This window comes from Acinonyx jubatus, chromosome D2 (assembly GCF_027475565.1).
Source record: "Acinonyx jubatus isolate Ajub_Pintada_27869175 chromosome D2, VMU_Ajub_asm_v1.0, whole genome shotgun sequence".
Lineage (NCBI taxonomy): Eukaryota > Metazoa > Chordata > Mammalia > Carnivora > Felidae > Acinonyx > Acinonyx jubatus.
Window position 1 is genome coordinate 46,906,227 of NC_069393.1, and position 19,472 is coordinate 46,925,698.

Below are 19,472 nucleotides of genomic sequence, written 5' to 3' on the forward strand. Positions count from 1 at the left end.
GACCAGCAGGGATGATGCTGTGGAAAGAGATGCCCATGGAAATGGGGAACGGGACCACTGTCCAAGAATTCACCTTGGAGGGGTTTCCTGCCATCCAACACCTGGGAAAGGTCCTCTTCCTGGTGCACCTGCTGGCCTACCTGGCATCCATTACAGGCAATGCTGTCATAGTCACCATCACCTGTGCTAACTCCCGGCTCCAGACACCTATGTACTTTTTCCTCAGCACTTTCTCCTTCTTTGAGTGTTGTTTCATAAGTGCTGTTATTCCTAAGTTGCTGGTCATCTTTCTTTTAGGCCGGCAAACCATTTCCTTTCTTGCCTGTTTCATACAAGCCTTTGTGTTTGTCTATCTGGGAGCAGCAGGTTTCCTCCTCATAGCAGTGATGTCTGTGGATCGGTACATGGCCATTTGCAAGCCTCTGCATTACCCAACCATCATGAACCTCAAGACTTGCTTCCTCTTGGTCACTGCCTGCTTCACTTTGGCCTTCACTCTCATCACTAGTCTGGTAGTAAAGGTTTCCCAGTTATCCTTCTGTGGCCCCCATGTCATTCCCCACTTCTTCTGTGACCTTGGTGCCCTGATTCATCTCTCCTGTTCTGACACAAAGTCTGTTGAAATGTTGGTCTTTGTCCTTGCTTTGTTGATCCTTTTGACATCCCTTATCATAACCGTCATGGCATACAGCAACATAGTAGTCACAATTGTGCGACTCCCATCAGCCAAGGAGCGACAGAAAGCTTTTTCCACCTGCTCGTCTCACCTCATTGTCCTCTCCATGATATACGGCAGCTGTGTCTTTATATACGTGAAACCAAAGCAAATGAACAAGCTGGACTCCAACAGGGAGGCTGCCCTTGTGAACACAGTGGTGACCCCGCTGTTGAATCCTGTCATCTACACTCTGCGGAACAAGCAGGTCCACCAGGCTCTGAGGGAGACAATGTGCAGAATGAAAATATCAAGATAAAAAAATTATATGGCCTTGGCATGGAAGTCTTCAGAGAATCATCGTCTTCATTCTCGCCAATGTGACATCCATAGGGTTGTAGTGCTGCGTCTCTGGCAGATGTCACTTCCCCTTTGTACATCCCTAGCAAAACAGAAATCTATTTTCTAGGCCACATTTTACTTGGATGTGCAAAACTATCTCTCCCTAAATATCCCACATATATGTTTTGAAAATGTTTATTTCTGTAATTTGAGAGAGAGAGATGGGGGGCAGGGAAGCTCAGAGAGAGAGAGGGAAGGAGAGAGAATCCTGACAGGGTCCAAACCCCACATGGAGGCCCAATGTGTGGCTGGATCCCATGACTGTGAGATCATGACCTGAGCCAAAATCAAGAGTCAGACACTTAACCAACTGAACCACCCTACTGCCCCTAAATATTCCACATATTGATGACAATTGATTAATTGCAAGATCCTTTACTGAATTTTGATTCTTATCTCTGATATAAACCATGTGCTTGAAATTTCTAAAATTTAGTGATTTATACTCTTTTTATTTCATTTCTATCTAGCCATGAACATGATTCAACAGAATTAATAAATATTTACCAAAGGCATTTAGATAGCTAAAATGATAGATGCTTGTATATTAGGTTGTGGTTATGAAGAAAATGACAGAAATAGTACCGATGCTTGGGTCTACATTCCCTTCATCCTTAGCCCAAGGAAATAATGGTCATAGCACCCATTACCTTGGAATATATATGGTTTGCATCAGGTGTGCTCTTAAATGCTGTCCTTGGCCTTTAGCTTAGCTACATACATAGGCATAATTCTCATGCTGGAGAGGAACAGAATTGTTCTCAGTCTTAGAACATTCTGTAAGGATAGGGAATAACCACAGCATGTCACAGCTGACCAATGCTGCTATTTGCCTAAATTATTTATTCATAATCAGCCCCTCAGATGCATGAATACTTACGATTTGTTCCTATATAAAAGCTGTTACCACAGAATGTTTGTGTGTTAGTATAAGGGAGCACATGTTTCATATTTCTGTAATTTCTTCCAAAGTCTAAGTTGGTGTAATCTGAGTTATTTGCCTATCTTCTTCACATTACTGATGAAAATAAACAAATTAAGCTTTTTTTCCCCCTGGCTGACTTGTGTTGTCAATGATAAGGTTTTGTTCTGATTGATAACCCATTTTAAAACCAATATTTCCATCATCTCAATCTTTAAACTTTGTGTACCTTTAGCACTTATTTTCCAGCTAGAATGTGTCTCCTATTTCTTCAGAAGAATCATCTCTAAAAATATTAAAAACACAAGAAACAACAGCCTTGGCAAGGATGTTACAAAAGTGGAACCCCCTTACAATGTTGGTAGGAAAGAAAACTGGTGCAGCCACTCTGGAAAACAGTATGGAAGTTCCTCAAAAAGTTAAAAATAGAACAATCCAGCAATTGCACTACTAGGTTTTTACCCCCAAAATACAAAAATATTAATTTGAAGGGATACATGCACCTCAGTGTTTGTTGCAGCATTATGAGTAATAGCCAAGCCAAATTATGGGAAGAGCCCAAATGTCCATCAACTGATGAATGAATAAAGAAGATGTGGCACGCATATATGTGGAATATTACTCTGCCATAAAGAGAATATAATTTTGCCATTTTCAGTAACATGGATGGAGCTAGAGAGTATTATGCTAAGCATAGTAAATCAGTCACAAAGACAAATACCATATGATTTCACTCATATGTATATCTTAAGAAGGAAAACAAACGAGCATAGGGCAAAAAAAAAAAAAAAAGACAAGAAACAGACTCTTAACTATAGAGAACAAACAGATGGTTACCAGAGGGTAGGTGGGTGGAGGGATGAGTTAAATAGGTGATGCGAATTAAGATGTGCCCTTGTGATGAGCACTGGGTGATGTATGTAAGTGTTGAATCATGAAATTGTACACCTGAAACTAATATCACACTGTATATTAACTAACTGGAATAAAAATACAAACTTAAAAAATAAAAAGATTAAGGTAATTATTTTGTCTGCTTTTTATTATTATGTTTTATTCTCAAGTTAGTTAACACACAGCATAGTCTTGGCTTCAGGAGTAGAACCCAGTGACTCATCACTTACATATATCACCCAGTGCTCATCCCAACAAATGCCCTCCTTAATACCCATCACCCCATTTATCCCACATCTCCCAAACCCCCAAACCCATCGACCCTCAGTTCTCTGTATTTAAGAGTCTCTTATGGTTTGCCTCCTTCTCTGTTTTTATCTTATTTTTCCTTCCTTTCCCCTATGGTCATCTGCTAAGTTTCTCAAATTCCCCATATGAATGAAATCATATGATACATGTCATTCTCTGACTTATTTCACTTAGCATAATACCCTCCAGTTCCATCCATGTTGTTGCAAATGACAAGATTTCATTCTTTTTGACTGCTGAGTAGTATTCCATTGCATACATATACAACATTTTCTTTTTTTTAATTATATTTCATTTTTTAATTTACATCCAAATTAGTTAGCATATAGTGCAACAGTGATTTCAGGAGTAGATTCCTTAATGCCCCTAACCCATTCCTTAATGCCCACAACCCCTCTAGTAACCCTCTGTTCTCCATATTTAAGAGTCTTTTATGTTTTGTCCCCCTTCCTGTTTTTATATTGTTTTTGCTTCTTGTCCCTTGTGTTCATCTGTTCTGTGTCTTAAAGTCCTCATATGAGTGAAGTTATATGATATTTGTCTTTCTCTAATTTCGTTCACCCTCTAGTTCCATCAACATAGTTGCAAATGGCAAGATTTCATTCTTTTTGATTGCCGAGTAATACTCCATTGTATATATATATACCACATCATCTTTATCCATTCATCCATCAATGGACATTTGGGCTCTTTCCATACCTTGGCTATTGTTGACAGTGCTGCTATAAACATGGGGGTGCATGTGCCCCTTTGAAACAGCATACCTGTATTCCTTGGATAAATACCTAGTAGTGCAATTGCTGGGTTGTAGGGTAGTTCTATTTTTAATTTTTTGAGGAATCTCCACACTGTTTTCCACAGTGGATGCACCAGTTTGGATTCCCACCAGCAGTGCAAAAGAGATCCTTTCTCTCTGCATCCTTGCCAACATCTGTTGTTGTCTGAGTTGTTAATGTTAGCCATTCTGACAGGTGTGAGGTGATATCTCATTGTGGTTGTGATTTGTGTTTCCCTGATGATGAGTGATATTGAGCATTTTTTCATATGTCAGTTTGCTATCTGGATGTCTTCTTTGGAGAAGTGTCTATTCATGTCTTTTGCCCATTTCTTCACTGGATTATTTGTTTTTTGGGTGTTGAGCTTAATAAATTCTTTAAAGATTTTGGATACTAACCCTTTATCTGATATGTCATTTGCAAATATCTTCTCCCATTCTGTCGTTTACCTTTTAGTTTTGCTGATTGTTTCCTTCACTGTGCAGAAGTTTTTATTTTGATGAGGTCCCAATAGTTCATTTTTGCTCTTGTTTCCCTTGCCTCCGGAGATGTGTTGAGTAAGAAGGTGCTGTGGCCAAGGTCACAGAGGTTTTTGCCCGCTTTCTCCTTGAGGATTTTGATGGCTTCCTGTCTTACATTTAGGTCTTTTATCCATTTTGAGTTTATTTTTGTGTATGGTGTAAGAGTGGTCCAGGTTCGTTTTTCTGCATGTTGCTGTCCAGTTTTCCCAGCACCACTTGCTGAAGAGACTGTCTTTATTCCATTGGATATTCTTTCCTGCTTTGTGAAAGATTAGTTGGCCATATGTTTGTGGGTCCATTTCTGGGTTCTCTATTTTCTTCCATTGATCTGAGTGTCTGTTTTTGTGCCAGTACCATACTGTCTTGATGATTACCACTTTGTAATATAGCTTGAAGTCCAGGATTGTGATGCCTCCAGCTTTGGTTTTCTTTTTCAAGATTGATTTGGCTATTCGGGGTCTTTTCTGGTTCCATAAAAATTTTAGGATTGTTTGTTCTGGCTCTGTGAAGAATGCTGGCATTATCTTGATAGGGATAACATTGAATCTGTAGATTGCTTTGGGTAGTATTATTTTAACAATATTTGTTCCTCCTATCCAGGAGCATGGAATATTTTTCCATTTTTTTGTGTCTTATTCAATTTTTTTCATAAGCTTTCTATGTTTTTAAGTGTATAGATTTTTCACCTCTTTGGTTAGATTTATTCCTAGGTATTTTGTGGTGTTTTGTGCAATTGTAAATGGGATTGATTCCTTGATTTCTCTTTCTGTCACTTCATTGTTAGTGTATAGGAATGCAACATATTTCTGTGCATTGATTTTATATCCTGCCACTTTGCTGAATTCTTGAATCAGTTCTAGCAGTTTTTTGGTGGAATCTTTTGGCTTTTCCATAGAGTATTATGTCATCTGCGAAGAGTGAAAGTTTGACTTCCTGGCCTATTTGGATGCCTTTTATTTCTTTGTGTTGTCTGATTGCTGAGGCTAAGACTTCCAATACTACGTTGAATAACACTGGTGAGAGTGGACATCCCTGTCTTGTTCCTGACCTTAGGGGGAAAGCTCTCAGTTTTTCCCCACTGAGGATGATATTAGCATTATGTCTTTTGTATATGGCTTTTATGATCTCGAGGTATGATCCTTCTATCCCTACTTTCTTAGGATTTTTATCAAGAAAGGATGCTTTATTTTGTCAAATGCTTTCTCTGCATCTATTGAGAGGACCATATGGTTCTTGTCCTTTCTTTTATTGATGTGATGAATCTCATTGATTGTTCTGCACATATTGAACCAGCCCTGCATCTCAGGTATAAATCCCACTTGGTCATGGTGAATAATTTTTTTTAATGTATTGTTGGATCCAGTTGGCTAATATCTTGTTGATGATTTTTGCATCCATGTTCTTCAGGGAAATTGGTCTGTAGTTCTCCTTTTTAGTGGGGTCTTTGTCTGGTTTTGGAATCAAGGTAATGCTAGCTTCATAGAAAGACTTTGGAAGTTTTCCTTCCATTTCTATTATTTAGAACAGCTTCAAGAGAATAGGTGTTAACTCTTCCTTAAATGTTTGGTAGAATTTCCCTGGAAAGCCATCTGGCCCTGGACTCTTGTTTTTTGGGAGGTTTTTGATTACTAATCCAATTTCTTTACTGGTTATGGGTCTGTTCAAATTTTCTATTTCTTCCTGTTTCAGTTTTGGTAGTGTATATGTTTCTAGGAATTTGTCCATTTCTTCCAGATTGCCCATTTTATTGCCATATAACTGCTTACAATATTCTCTTATTATTATTTTTATTTCTGCTGTTATGGCTGTGATCTCTCCTCTTTCATTTTGATTTTATTTATTTGGGTCCTTTCCTTTTTCTTTTTGATCAAACTGGCTACTGGTTTATCAATTGTGTTAATTCTTTCAAAGAACCAGCTTCTGGTTTCATTGATCTGTTCTACTGTTTTGTTTTTGTTTGTTTGTTTGTTTCAATAGCACTGATTTCTGCTCTAATCTTTATTATTTCCTGTCTTCTGCTGTTTTTGGGTTTTATTTGCCGTTCTCTTTCAAGCTCTTTAAGGTGTAAGGTTAGGTTGTGTATCTGAGACCTTTCTTCCTTTTTTAGGAAGGCCTGGATTGCTATATACTTTCCTTTTATAATTGCCTTTGCTGCATCCCACAGGTTTTGGGCTGTGGTGTTATCATTTTCATTGGCTTCAATGCACTTTTTAATTTCCTCTTTGACTTCTTGGTTAGCCCATTCATTATTTAGTACGATGTTCTTTATTCTCCAAGTATTTGTTACCTTTCAGAAACTTTTCTTGTGGTTGATTTTGAGTTTCATAGCGTCGTGGTCTGAAAATATGCACGGTATGATCTAGATCTTTTTGCACTTGTTGAGGGCTGATTTGTGTCCTATTGTGTGGTCTATTCTGGAGAACATTCCATGTGCACTGGAGACGAATGTGTATTCTGCTGCTTTAGGATGAAATGTTCTGAATATATCTGTTAAGTCCATCCGGTCCAGTGTGTCATTCAAAGCCATTATTTCTTTGTTGATTTTCTGATTTGATGATTTGTCCATTGCTGTGAGTGGGGTGTTGAAGTCCCCTACTATTATGGTATTATTATCAATGAGTTTCTTTATGTTTGTGATTGCTTTATATATTTGGGTTCCCTCACTTGGAGCATAAATGTTTATAATTGTTAGGTCTTTTTGGTGGATAGACCCTTTAATTATGATATAATGCCCTTCTTCATCTCTTGATACAGTCTTTATTTTAAAGTCTAGATTATCTGATATAAGTATGGCTACTCTGGCTTTCTTTTGTTGATCATCAGCATGATAGATGGTTCTCCATCCCCTTACTTTCAATATGAAGGTGTCCTTAGGTCTAAAGTGGGTCTCTTGTAAACAGCATATAGATGGATCTTGTTTTCTTATCCTTTCTGTTACGCTATGTCTTGATTGGAGCATTGAGTCCATTGACATTTAGAGTGAGTACTGAAAGATGTGAATTTATTGCCATTATGTTGCTTGTACAGTTGGAGTCACTGGTGTTGTTCTTTTGTCCCTTCTAGTCTTTGTTGCTTTTGGTGTGTGTATCTATCTATCTATCTATCTATCTATCTATCTATCTATGTATCTATTTAATCTTTTCTTCCCTCAGAGAGTCCCCCTTAAAATTTCTTGCAGAGTTGGTTTAGTGGTCACAAACTCCTTTAATTTTTGTTTGTCTGGGAAACTTTTAATCTCTCCTTCTATTTTGAATGACAGCCTTGCTGGATAAAGAATTTTTGGCTTTATATTTTTGTGATTCAGCACATTGAATATATCCTGCCACTCCTTTCTGGCCTGCCAATTTTCTGTGTATAGATCTGCAAACCTGATCTGTCTTTCCTTATAGGTTAAGGACTTTTTTTCCCTTGCTACTTTCATGTTTCTCTCCTTGCCTTAGTATTTTGTGAATTTGACTATGATATGCCTTGTTGATGGTCGGTTTTTGTTGAATCTAGTGGGAGTCCTCTGTGCTTCCTGGATTTTGATGTCTGTGTCTTTCCCAAGGTTAGGAAAGTTTCCTGCTATGATTTGCTCACATAACCCTTCTACCCCTATTTCTCTCTCTTCATCTTCTGGGATTCCTATGATTCTGATGTTGTTCCTTTTTGATGAGTCACTGATTTTTCTAATTCTTAAATCGTGCTCTTTTGCCTTAGTCTTTCTCTTTTTTTCTGCTTCATTATTCTTCATAAGTTTGTCCTGCATGTAACTGATTCTCTGCTCTGCCTCATCTATCCTTGCTGTTGTGGCAGCTATTCAAGATTGCAGCTGAGTTATAGCATTTTTTATTTCATGCTGACTACCTTTTACTTCTTTTATCTATGCAGAAAGGGATTCTAATCTATTTTCCACTCCAGTTAGTATTCTTATTATCATGATTCTAAATTCTGGTTCAGACATCTTGCTTGTATCTGTGTTGGTTAAGTCCCTGGCTGTCGTTTCTTTCTGCTCTTTCTTTTGGGGTGAATTCCTTCGTTTTATTATTTTGAAGGGAGAAAACAAATTGGGGTAAAAAAAATCAAAATATAAAATTTAAAATCAAAATTAAAAAATTAAAGACAACACACACACAAAAGTCACATAAATGATGCTAGATCCTAGATGTGTTTTGGTCTCGGTGTTGAAAGGGGCTTAATAGATTAGAGAAAAAGGGGAAAGGAAAAAAAAAGGAAACCATTTGAAAATTTGAAAAAATGAATACACTGAAGTAGAATAAAATGTAATGATGGAAATAAAATAGAATTTGAAAAAAATTACACGAAAGTAAAAAATATAGTAGAAAAAGTTAGGGAAAATATTTTTAATAAAAACTGAAAATAAAAATAAATTTTTCTTTTTCCATATTCAAGAAAAAAGAAAAGAAATGAAAAAGAGAAAAAAGAAAAAGAAAATTTAATATATGGACTGGTGAACAGACTGATATATGATTGAAATTACTTCAGTTTCCCCTAGAAGTCAAACTGTGAAGTGCTTTATAGTCCATAAACTAAGTAGGCAGAGAGACTTGTGTTCCTGGAGAGCAAGGTTAGCCCAGTTGGGCAGGGCTTGGTATAATGGCTCTGTTGTCCACTAGATGGCGCTGCTTAGCTTACTGGGGTGGATTTTTGTGGCACTTGTAGGTGCATATGCACATGTGTGGGAGAGGTGAAAATGGTGTCACCCGGCTACCCAGTCTCTAGTATTGAAACTCTGTTTTCCCTGAGCAGCAATTAAGCCATCATTTGTTGTCCTTTGTCTTCAGCTTCCATACATTCCCCACTTTTACACTGTGACCAAGCCCCAGGCAGCACCTCCCTCCTAAGTTTTATCTCAGATGAAGCTGTTTTTCCTGACCCTTACTTCTGAGGGACTATGGCTTTGACCCGTTCTGCCACTCTGTGGGAGGGTCTCACCAAGCATTGGCCAGGTGCCGGTGCACCCAGGAACATTCATGGGACTGTGCCACAGCTGATGCCCAGAGACTGCAGGTGGGTGCCAGCCCGCCCCAGAAAAAGTTCGCACAATTGTGTAGCAGCAGCGTTTCAGGGATTATGGAAAATTGCAACATAAATCTGGCACCAGGCTTCAGCCTTAATGACCTTTTTTCCAGAACAAGCGAATGTAGTTGTTCTCCTGGGTCCACTGGGGACTTTGCCTTTGGGGGAGCCACACAGCCTCTACCAGGTGTTCTCCCCGCAGGGGAACCGTCTCTCCCTGTGTGGCCTGAAGACCCCCTCGACTTCACTCTGCTCCTGGGGATTCACCCTTCTCACCAGAGCACCACCAGGTATCAAACTGCGGCATTTCAGACTCTGCACTCGCCCTGTTTATAGAGTGTTAATGGAATTTAAACCCTCTCCTTTCTCCTTTCTGCCTTTTTTGTTAAGTCCCTGTGGCTGTTTCCACTTTTCCACTCTTTCTCCAGCTGCTTTTGAGGGGGGGATGCTTTTCCCATATTCTTCCCCCCACCATCTCAGTCCTTTCATGCAAAAACAGCTCCCTGCCCTGTGCAGCTTCTCTCTCCTCCAATTCACCTCTCTGTACCGTGTACCTGCTGAGTTCTGTGGTTCAGGTTGTGCAGATTGTTGCGTGAATCCTCAGATCAGTTTTCTAGGTGTGCTGGATGGTTTAGTGTTGATTTGGTTGTATTTCATGGATGCAAGACACACAGAAAACTTCCATGCTGTTCTGCCATCTTGGCTTCTCCATATACCACATCATTGTAATCCATTCATCAGTCGATGGACATTTGGGCTCTTTCCATAATTTGGCTATTGTTGATAGTGCTGCTTATAAACATTGCAGTTCATGTGCCCTTCAAATCAGCATTTTTGTATCCTTTGGATAAATTCCTAGTAGTGCCATTGCTGGGTTGTAAGGTAGTTCTATTTTTAATTTTTTGAGGAACGACCACACTGTTTTCCAGAGTGACTGCACCAGCTTTAATTTCCACAAACAGTATAATAGGGTTTCCTTCTCTCCACATCCTTGCCAACATCTGTTGTTTCCTGAGTTGTTAATTTAGACATTTTAAAGGTGTGAGGTTGTATCTCATTGTGGTTTTGATTTATATTTCCCTGATGATGAATGATTTTGAGCATCTTTTCATGTGTCTGTTAGCCATCCAGATGTCTTTTTTGGAGAAGTGTCTATTCATGTCTTCTGCCCATTTCTTAACTGGGTTATTTGTTTTTTAAGTGTTGAGTTTTGTAAATTCTTTATAGACTTTGGATACTAACCCTTTATCTGATATATCATTTGCAAGTATCTTCTCCCATTCTGTCAGTTTCCTTTTAGTTTTGTGGATTATTTCCTTCACTGTTCAGAAGCTTTTTATCTTGATGAAGTCCCAATAATTCATCTTGCTTTTATTTCTCTTGCCTTTGGAGACGTGTCAAGTAAGAAGTTGCTGCAGCTGAGGTGAAAGAAGTAGCTGCCTGTTTTATTCTGTAGGATTTTTATGGTTCCCTGTCTCACACTTAGGTCTTTCATCCATTTTGAATTTATTTTTGTGTATGGAGTAAGAAAGTGGTCCAGTTTCATCTTCTGCATGCTGCTCTTCATTTTCCCCAGCACCATTTGCTAAAGAGACTGTCTTTTCCCCATTGGATACCCTTTCCTGCTTTGCCAAAGATTAACTCATCATATAGTTGTGATTCATTTCTGGGTTTTCGATTCTGTTCCATTGATCTATGTCTATTTTTGTTCCATTACCATACTGTTTTGATCACTACAGCTTTGTAATATATCTTGAAGTCTGGAATTGTGATGCCTCCAGCTTTGCTTTTCTTTTTCAATGTTGCTTTGGGTTTTTGAGGTCTTTTGTGGTTCCATACATATTTTAGGATTGTTTGTTCTATTTTGTGAAAAATTCTGGTGGATTTTGATAGAGATTCCATTAAATGTGTAGATTCCTTTGGCTAGTATAGACATTTTAACAATTTTGTTTTTCCAATCCATGAGCATGGAATATCTTTCCATTTCTTTGTGTCCTCTTCAATTTTTTTTTTTTCATTAGTGTTTTATAATTTTCAGAATAGAGGTCTCTAACTTCTTTGGTTAGGTTTATTCCTAGGTATCTTGTTGTTTTCATTGAATCGGTAAATGGGATTGATTTCCTAATTTCTCTTTATACTGCTTCATTATTGGTGTTTAGAAATGCCACAGATTTCTATATGTTGATTTTGTATCCTGCAACTTTACTGATTTCATGTATCAGCTCTAGCAGTTTTTTTGTTGAATCTCTCAGGTTTTCCATGTAGAGTATCATATCACCCGTGAAGAGTGAAAGTTTGACTTCTTTTTTACCAGTCTGGATGCCGTTTATTTTGTTTTGTTGTCTGATTGCTGAGGCTAGGACTTCCAACACCATGTTAAACAACGATGGTGAGAGGGGACATCTCTGTCGTATTCCTGATCTCAGGGGGAAAGCTCTCAGTTTTTCCACATTGAGGATGATATTAGCTGTGGGGCTTTCATATATAGCTTTTATAATGTTAGGGTATGTTCCTTGTATCCAGACTTTCTTGAGGGTTTTTATTAAGAAAGGATGCTGTATTTTGTCAAATTCTTTTTCTGCATCTATTGACAGGATCATATTGTTCTTTTCTTCTATTAATGCGGGGTATCACGTTGTTTGATTTGCAAATATTGGATCAAACCTACAGCCCAGGAATGAATCCCACTTGATCATGGTGAATAATTCTTCTAGTGTAATGTTGAATTTGATTTGCTAGTATCTTGGTGAGAATTTTTGCATCTATGTTCATCAGAGATATTGGCCTGTAATTCTCCTTTTTAGTGGGGTCTTTGGTTTGGGAATCAAGGTAATGCTGGCTTCATAGAATGAATCTTGAAGCTTTCCTCCATTTCTGTTTTTTGGAACAGCTTGAGAAAAATTGGTATTAACTCTGCTTTCAATGTCTGGTAGAATTCCCTTGGGAAGCCATCTGGCCCAGGATACTTATTTGTTTGGAGACTTTTGAGAACCTATTCAATTTCTTTGCTGGTTATGGGTCTATTCAAATTTTCTATTTCTTCCCATTTGACCTTTGGTAGTGTGTAGGTGTCTAGGAATTTGTCCATTTCTTACAGATTGTCCAATTTGTTGGCATATAATTTTTCATAGTATTCTCTAATAATTGAATTTCTGTGTTTGTTGTGATCTCTACTATTTCATTCATGATAATATCTATTTGGGTCCTCTCTCTTTTCTTTTTGGTAAGTCTGGCTAGGGGTTTATCAATTTTATTTACCTTTCAAGAAACCAGCTTTTAGATTCATTGATCTCTTCTGCTGTTTTTTTTTTTCTGATTTATACTGTTTATTTCTGCTCTAATATTTATTATTTCCCTTCTTCTGCTAGCTTTGGGCTTTATTTACTGATGCCTTTCTAGCCCCTGTAGGTATGAATTTAGGTTCTGTATTTGGGACCTCCTTGCTTCTTTTTTTTTTCAATATATGAATTTTATTGTCAAATTGGTTTCCATACAACACCCAGTGCTCATCCCAAAAGGTGCCCTCCTCAATACCCATCACCCACCCTCCCCTCCCTCCCACCCCCCATCAACCCTCAATTTGTTCTCAGTTTTTAAGAGTCTCTTATGCTTTGGCTCTCTCCCACTCTAACCTCCTTTTTTTTTCTTCCCCTCCCCCATGGGTTTCTGTTAAGTTTCTCAGGATCCACATAAGAGTGAAAACACATGGTATCTGTCTTTCTCTGTATGGCTTATTTCACTTAGCATAACACTCTCCAGTTCCATCCATGTTGCTACAAAGGGCCATATTTCATTCTTTCTCATTGCCACATAGTACTCCATTGTGTATATAAACCACAATTTCTTTATCCATTCATCAGTTGATGGACATTTAGGCTCTTTCCGTAATTTGGCTATTGTTGAGAGTGCTGCTATAAAAATTGGGGTACAAGTGCCCCTATGCATCAGTACTCCAGGGCACCTCCTTGCTTCTTGAGATAGGCTTTAATTGCAATGAATTTTCCTCTTAGGACTACCTTTGTTGCATCCCGAAGTGTTTGGACTGTTGTGCTTTCATTTTCATTGTCTCCCTTATATATTTTTTGATTTCTTTGTTAATTTCCTGGTTTATCCATTCATTCTTTAGTAGGATGGTCTTTAACCTCCATGTTGGGGGCTTTCCAATTTTTTTCCTTGTGTTTGACTTCAAGTTTCATAGCATTGTGATCTTAAAATATGCATGTATGGTCTCAATCTTTTTGTACTTGTTGAGAGCTGTTTTGTGAGCCAGTATGTGATCTATTTTGGAGAATGTTCCATGTTCACTCATGAAAAATGTGTATTCTGCTGATTTTGTGTGAAAAGTTCTGAATATATCTGTTAAGTCCATCTGGTCTAATGTGTCATTCAGAGACATTGTTTCCTTATTGATTTTCCTCCTAGATAATCTGTCCATTGCTGTACATGGAGTATTTTTTAATTTTTAAAATGTTTATTTATATTTGAGAGAGAGAAAGAGACAATGCATGAGCAGGGAAAGGGCAGAGAGAGACAGAGATAGAATCTGAAACAGTCTCCAGGTTCTGAGTTGTCAGCACAGAGCCTGACACAGGGCTCAACTCATGAGCCGTGAGATGATGCGCTGAGTTGAAGTTGGACCCTTAACTGACTGAATGACCCAGGTCCCCACTGTAAGTAGAGTATTAAAGTTCCCCACAATTAAGCTATTATTATCATCAATACATTTGTTTATGTTTGTGATTAATTGATTTATATATTTGGGTTCTTCCACATTGGGAGCATAAACATTTATAATTGTTAGCTCTCCTTGATGGGTAAACCCCCTAATTATGATCTAATGCCCTTCTTCATCTCTTGTTACAAACTTGTTTTAAAATCTAGTTTGTCTGTTATAAGTATGGCTACTCTGGCTTTCTTTTGGCCTTCATTAGCATGATAGATGGTTCTCCATTCCCTCACTTTCAATCTGCAGGTGTCCTCAGATCTAAAATGAGTCTCTTGTAGGCGGCATATAGATGGGTCTTGTTTATTTTATTATATTTATATATATATAAAGCATAAGTATATTTATATATATTATAAATATAAGTAAATTTAAGTATATATACTATATATATAGTATATATTATATATTATTAGTATATTTTATATATATATATATATATATATATATATAAAAATAATACCCTATGTCTGATACCCTATACCCTATGTCTTTTGATTTAGTTGATCTACATTCAGAGTGACTTTTGAAAGATAAGGACACTAAATTGTCATTGTGTTATCTGTAGGTTTTGTGTGTGTAGTGATGTCTCTGGTCCTTTGTAGTCTTTGCTGCTTTCCACTTACAAAGCCCCCTTAGGATCTCTCACAAGACTGGTTTAGTGGTCACAAACTCCTTTAGTTTTTGTTTGTCTGGGAATGCCTTTATCTCTACTTCTATTCTGAATGACAACCTTGCTGGATACAGGATTCTTGGCCGTATATTTTTCTTATTCAGCACATTGAATATTTCCTGCCACTCCCATCTGGCCTGACAACTTTCAGTGGACAGTGGACAGTAGACAGTTCAGTGGACATTCCCCCTACTTTCAGGGTACACTCTCGATAACACTTGGGCAAAAATTCATTTTACAACTATGTTCGTGGGCATCAATAGAACATTTTTCCCACAGCACTTTCTAGGTCTATCCGGAATGCCTTGGCGTTATTCTGACTACCCAGATGCATATACAACTTGAAACACAATTTCCTCAATAGGCTCTTTCATCTGCTACTATTCTTATGTGTCTACCCTTGTAGGTTAAGGACCATTTGTCCCTAGCTGTTTTTAGAATTCTCTCTTTATCTTTGTATTTTGCCAGTTTCACTATGATATGTTGTGTGTTGGCCTGTATTTGTTGATATTGAAGGGAGTTCTCTGTGCCATTTGGACTTGGATGCCTATTTCCTTTGCCAGATTAGGGAAGTTCTCAGCTATAATTTGTTCAAATAAACCTGCCCCTTTTGCTTCTTCTTCTTCTTCTGGAACTCCTATGATACGGATATTGCTTTGTTTTATGGAACCACTAAGCTCTGTAATTCTCCCCTTGGATCTAGTAATTTCCTTTTCCTCTTTTTTTTAGCTTCATCATTTTCCATAATTTTTTCTTCTTTTTCACCTATTCTCTCCTCTGCTTCCATCCTCATTGTCACTGAATCTAGTTTATTTTGCATCTCATTTATAGCATTTCTTAACTCATTGTGACTAGTTCTTAGGTTTTTGAACTTTGTAGCAAGAGATTTTTTGCTGTCTTCTATGCATTTTTCAAGTCTAGCTATTAATCTTATGATTGTTATTCTAAATTCTTATTCAGTAATATGGTTTATATCTGTTTTGAGCAATTCTCTGGCTGTCATTTCTTCCTGAATTTTCTTTTGAGGGGAATTTTTCTGTCTTGTCACTTAGCTATTTTTCTGTCTTTTGCATGCTTTAATAGCTTTTTATGTGTCCTGTACCTGAGAGTATAATCATGGTTTTAAATTCGAGCTCAGGAATCTTACTTACACCTGCGTTGATTAAATCCCTGGCTATTATTTCTTGTTGTTCTTTCTCATGGGCTGAATTCCTGTCTTGTCATTTTGGAGGAAGAAAAAAATTAATAAAATACAATAAAAAATAAAAATTAAAAAATTAAAAACAAAACAAAGCAAAAATAAAGGAACCGAGGTGTGTTTGGCCTGCTTGTTAAGAGAAGCTTGATGGAAAAGAGAAAAAACAGAAAAGAAAAAAAAATTTTAAAGAAATTAAAATTTAAAAAATTGAAAAAAATAAGAAAAATAAAATGGAATAAAATATTTGCTCTTTCTGTAGCCAAGAAAGAAAAAGAATAGAGAGAAAGGGGAAAAAAAAAACCCAACATAAACAAACAGCAAAGAAAATGAACAAACAAAAAGCAACCCAAATGAAGCCAGATCCAGTTTCTCCTAGCACTGAAACTGTGGCACACTATGATCTGTAGACTAAATGGGTGGAAGGGATTTGGCTGGTCTTCTGGGGGAGGGGCCTGCTACTCTAGGTCTCAGGCTGACTTGCCCTGCGGGAGATATTTCTGGAGGGCACAGGTGGACAGACCTGGTATAACAGCTTCATTCTCCACTTGGTGGTGCTGCTTAGCTCACTGGGGTTGATTAATGCAGGTGTGTTAGTAGTGAAAATGGCTTCACCCCACTCTCTAGTTTCCAGAGAGGGAACCTAACACCCTTACAGATATGTGAACAACCCCCCCGCCCTGGCCTTTGTCTCAGGTTTCTGTCTGCTCTTTGTGTTTTCCCTGTCTCCTAGCTGTCCACCTGCCAGGTGGTGCCACCCTCCAAAATCTTAAGGCCCACACTCCAGAGACCCCTGCAGTTGGGACCTGGGCTGATCCTCTGGGGGAAGGTCTCGCTGAGCAATGGCTGGGTACTGACTTGTCCCAGAAAATGGTTGGGACTCTGCAGTGGCACAGACTCAGAGTTTATAGTAAATTGTGGGCACAGGGTTTGCTGCCCTCAGCTAGCGTCTTTGTTCCTATACCAGTAGATGTGGCAGCTCTCTGGGGCCTGCTGGGACTTTTGCCCTTGGAGGGGCTGTATTGCCTCTACCAAATGCACTCCAGGTAGGGGAATTGATTCTCCTTGTGCACTACAGGGTCTCCTCAGACCACACTGCCTACACCAGGGGATTCACCCTGCTTCCTTGCCAGAGCACCGCCAGGCACTGAGCTCCAAAACTTCAGATTCTGTATTCCACTATTTATAAAAAACTGGTGGTACTGAAACCCTCTTCTTTCCCCTATTCAGTAGTTTTGGGGAACAGATTTCTTGTCAGTCCCCTGCTAGTGTTTTCACTCACTAGCTACTTTCAGGGGGATGCTTTTCTTGTGTGATTCTGATGCACTGCATTCTCTCCCCCTTTCTCTTTCTCTCTCTGTCCTCTCTCCATGAAAACAGCCCCCTACCCTCCATAGCACCATTGATTTTCTCTCCCCAAATTCATCTTTCTACATGGTACCTGCAAAGATCTCTTGCTCAAATTATGCACATTGTTGCGTTAATCCTCAGATCAATTTCCTAGGTGTTCAAAATTGTTTGATGTTAATCTAGCTGTGTTTCAGAGATGAAACAAGCTAGGGTCCCATACTACTCCACCATTTGAACTCCTAAGTTATTGCCATTCTAGCACTTTAATGCTAGTGCCTCCCCTATTGCCCTCAGAGTAAGCTAATAATAGCTTATCTATTTTGGTCCCTGAAAGTCTATCTATTTGAGTTCAACAACTGAAAAACTCTCTTCCTGCATATGGTATTTGACATCACTTATAATTTAGACTCTGTCTATGGCTTCAGCTCATCTTTTTCCATTTCTTTTCCCTCTCGTTATCACTGCAAACATATTGAAGCATGATTTTGTAGCTGCATGCTTCACAAATGCTTTTGACCAACTTGAAATGATCGCCATTTTCTTGTCCAAATGGAAAATTGTTTGTCTTCCAAAATCACCTTTTCTATGAATACTCCAAATTGTATAAAGAGACAAAAAAAAAAAAAACTCACCACCAAAATATCAAAAAATGGGCAGAGAAATTGAATAGACATTTCTCCAAAGAGAACATATAAATGGCTGACAGGTACATGAAAAGATGCTCACCATCACTAATGGAAAGGCAAACATCACTAAAGGAAAAAGAAGTAAAACCACAATGAGCTATCACCTCACACTTCTTTGGATGACAGTTACCAAAAAAAAAAAAAACCAAAAAACAAAACACAAAAAAAAAAAAACAAAGGATAAGAAGTGTTTGCAAGGATGTGTGTAAAAGGAACCTTTGTACAGTATTGATGAAAAGGTAAGTTGGTGTAGCCACTCTGGTACACAATAGAGTGTTTTCTGATAATTTTCAAAATAGAATTACCATTTGATCAAGCAATCCCACCTCTGTATATATATCTAAATGAATTGAAATATGTATCTCAAAGAGATATCTGTACTCCCATGTTCACTGCAGCAGTTTTCAAAATAGCTAAGATGTGGATATAACCTAAAAGTCCAGGTAAAGAAGAATGGATAAAGAAAATGTGGCATATACACATTATGGGATATCATTCAGCCTTTACAAAGAAGAAGATCCTGCCACTTGAAACAACACGGATATGCCTGGAGGATATTATCCTAAGTAAAATAAGCCAGGCACAAATACTGATCACTTATATGTGGCATCTAATTAAATACATAGAAGCAGAGAGTAGAATGGTGGTTGTCAGGAGGCGGGGGAGAAGGGAAAACAGGGAGGTAGTGAACAAGTTTGAGTTATACATAATAAATAAGTTCTAGACATCTGTCTACCATAGGGCCTATGATTAACAATACTTTCTTGCCTACTTAAACATTTGCTAAGAAGGTAGATCTTAAATGCCTTTAACTGCCATGTAAGGACAAAATATCAACAACAAAGGGCCTAGGAAGAAATATTTGGAGACGATAGATAGGTTAATGGCATTGATAGTGATGATAATTTCAACGGTGTATACTTATCTCCAAACACATCGAATTGTATACACCAAATATCTACAGCTTTTTGTATATCAATCATACTTTAATGAAGTGGTTTAAAAATTATGAGTGGAAATATCTTCAACCTAGAATTAGGCTAGGGGATTTTCTAAATAAAATGTTTTATGGCACCAGAATCTAGAGCATTAATCTGCTCGTTAGGGTTTGTCCTTCACTGGGTACCATCTATGGCTGGTAATGACCATCCTGGATTTATAGATTGAGTTTTGGATTTCATTCTTCTATTTGTCAAGCTTACCCTTCAAGCATAGTCTATCTCAAGGTAATATAAAGTGCATTCAGTTAAAGTATAATAAATTATTATCAGATCCTGACTAAACCCACACTTTTTTCAGTAGTTTGGCCACAATTCCTTAACTTATTCCTGCCTTGCCAAACTTCAG

The 19,472-nt window shown here is 37.9% G+C and overlaps 2 protein-coding genes across 2 annotated transcripts in view; both read left to right on the top strand.

Annotated features, from left to right (window-relative positions):
• Positions 1–19,472, top strand: part of LOC128310920 (olfactory receptor 6C74-like) — a 33,265-nt gene that overhangs the window by 12,534 nt on the left and 1,259 nt on the right. The gene's annotated exons all lie outside the window — the stretch shown is intronic.
• LOC106989573 (olfactory receptor 6C74-like) lies at positions 12–5,174 on the top strand. The gene has a single exon (XM_015088065.3). The coding sequence runs from the start codon at positions 12–14 to the stop codon at positions 972–974; it is 963 nt and encodes a 320-aa protein (XP_014943551.2). The 3' UTR covers positions 975–5,174.

Bases quoted from the DNA above. Each gene is read 5' to 3' on its own strand.
- LOC106989573 (XM_015088065.3), top strand. From the start codon at position 12: ATGATGCTGTGGAAAGAGATGCCCATGGAAATGGGGAACGGGACCACT.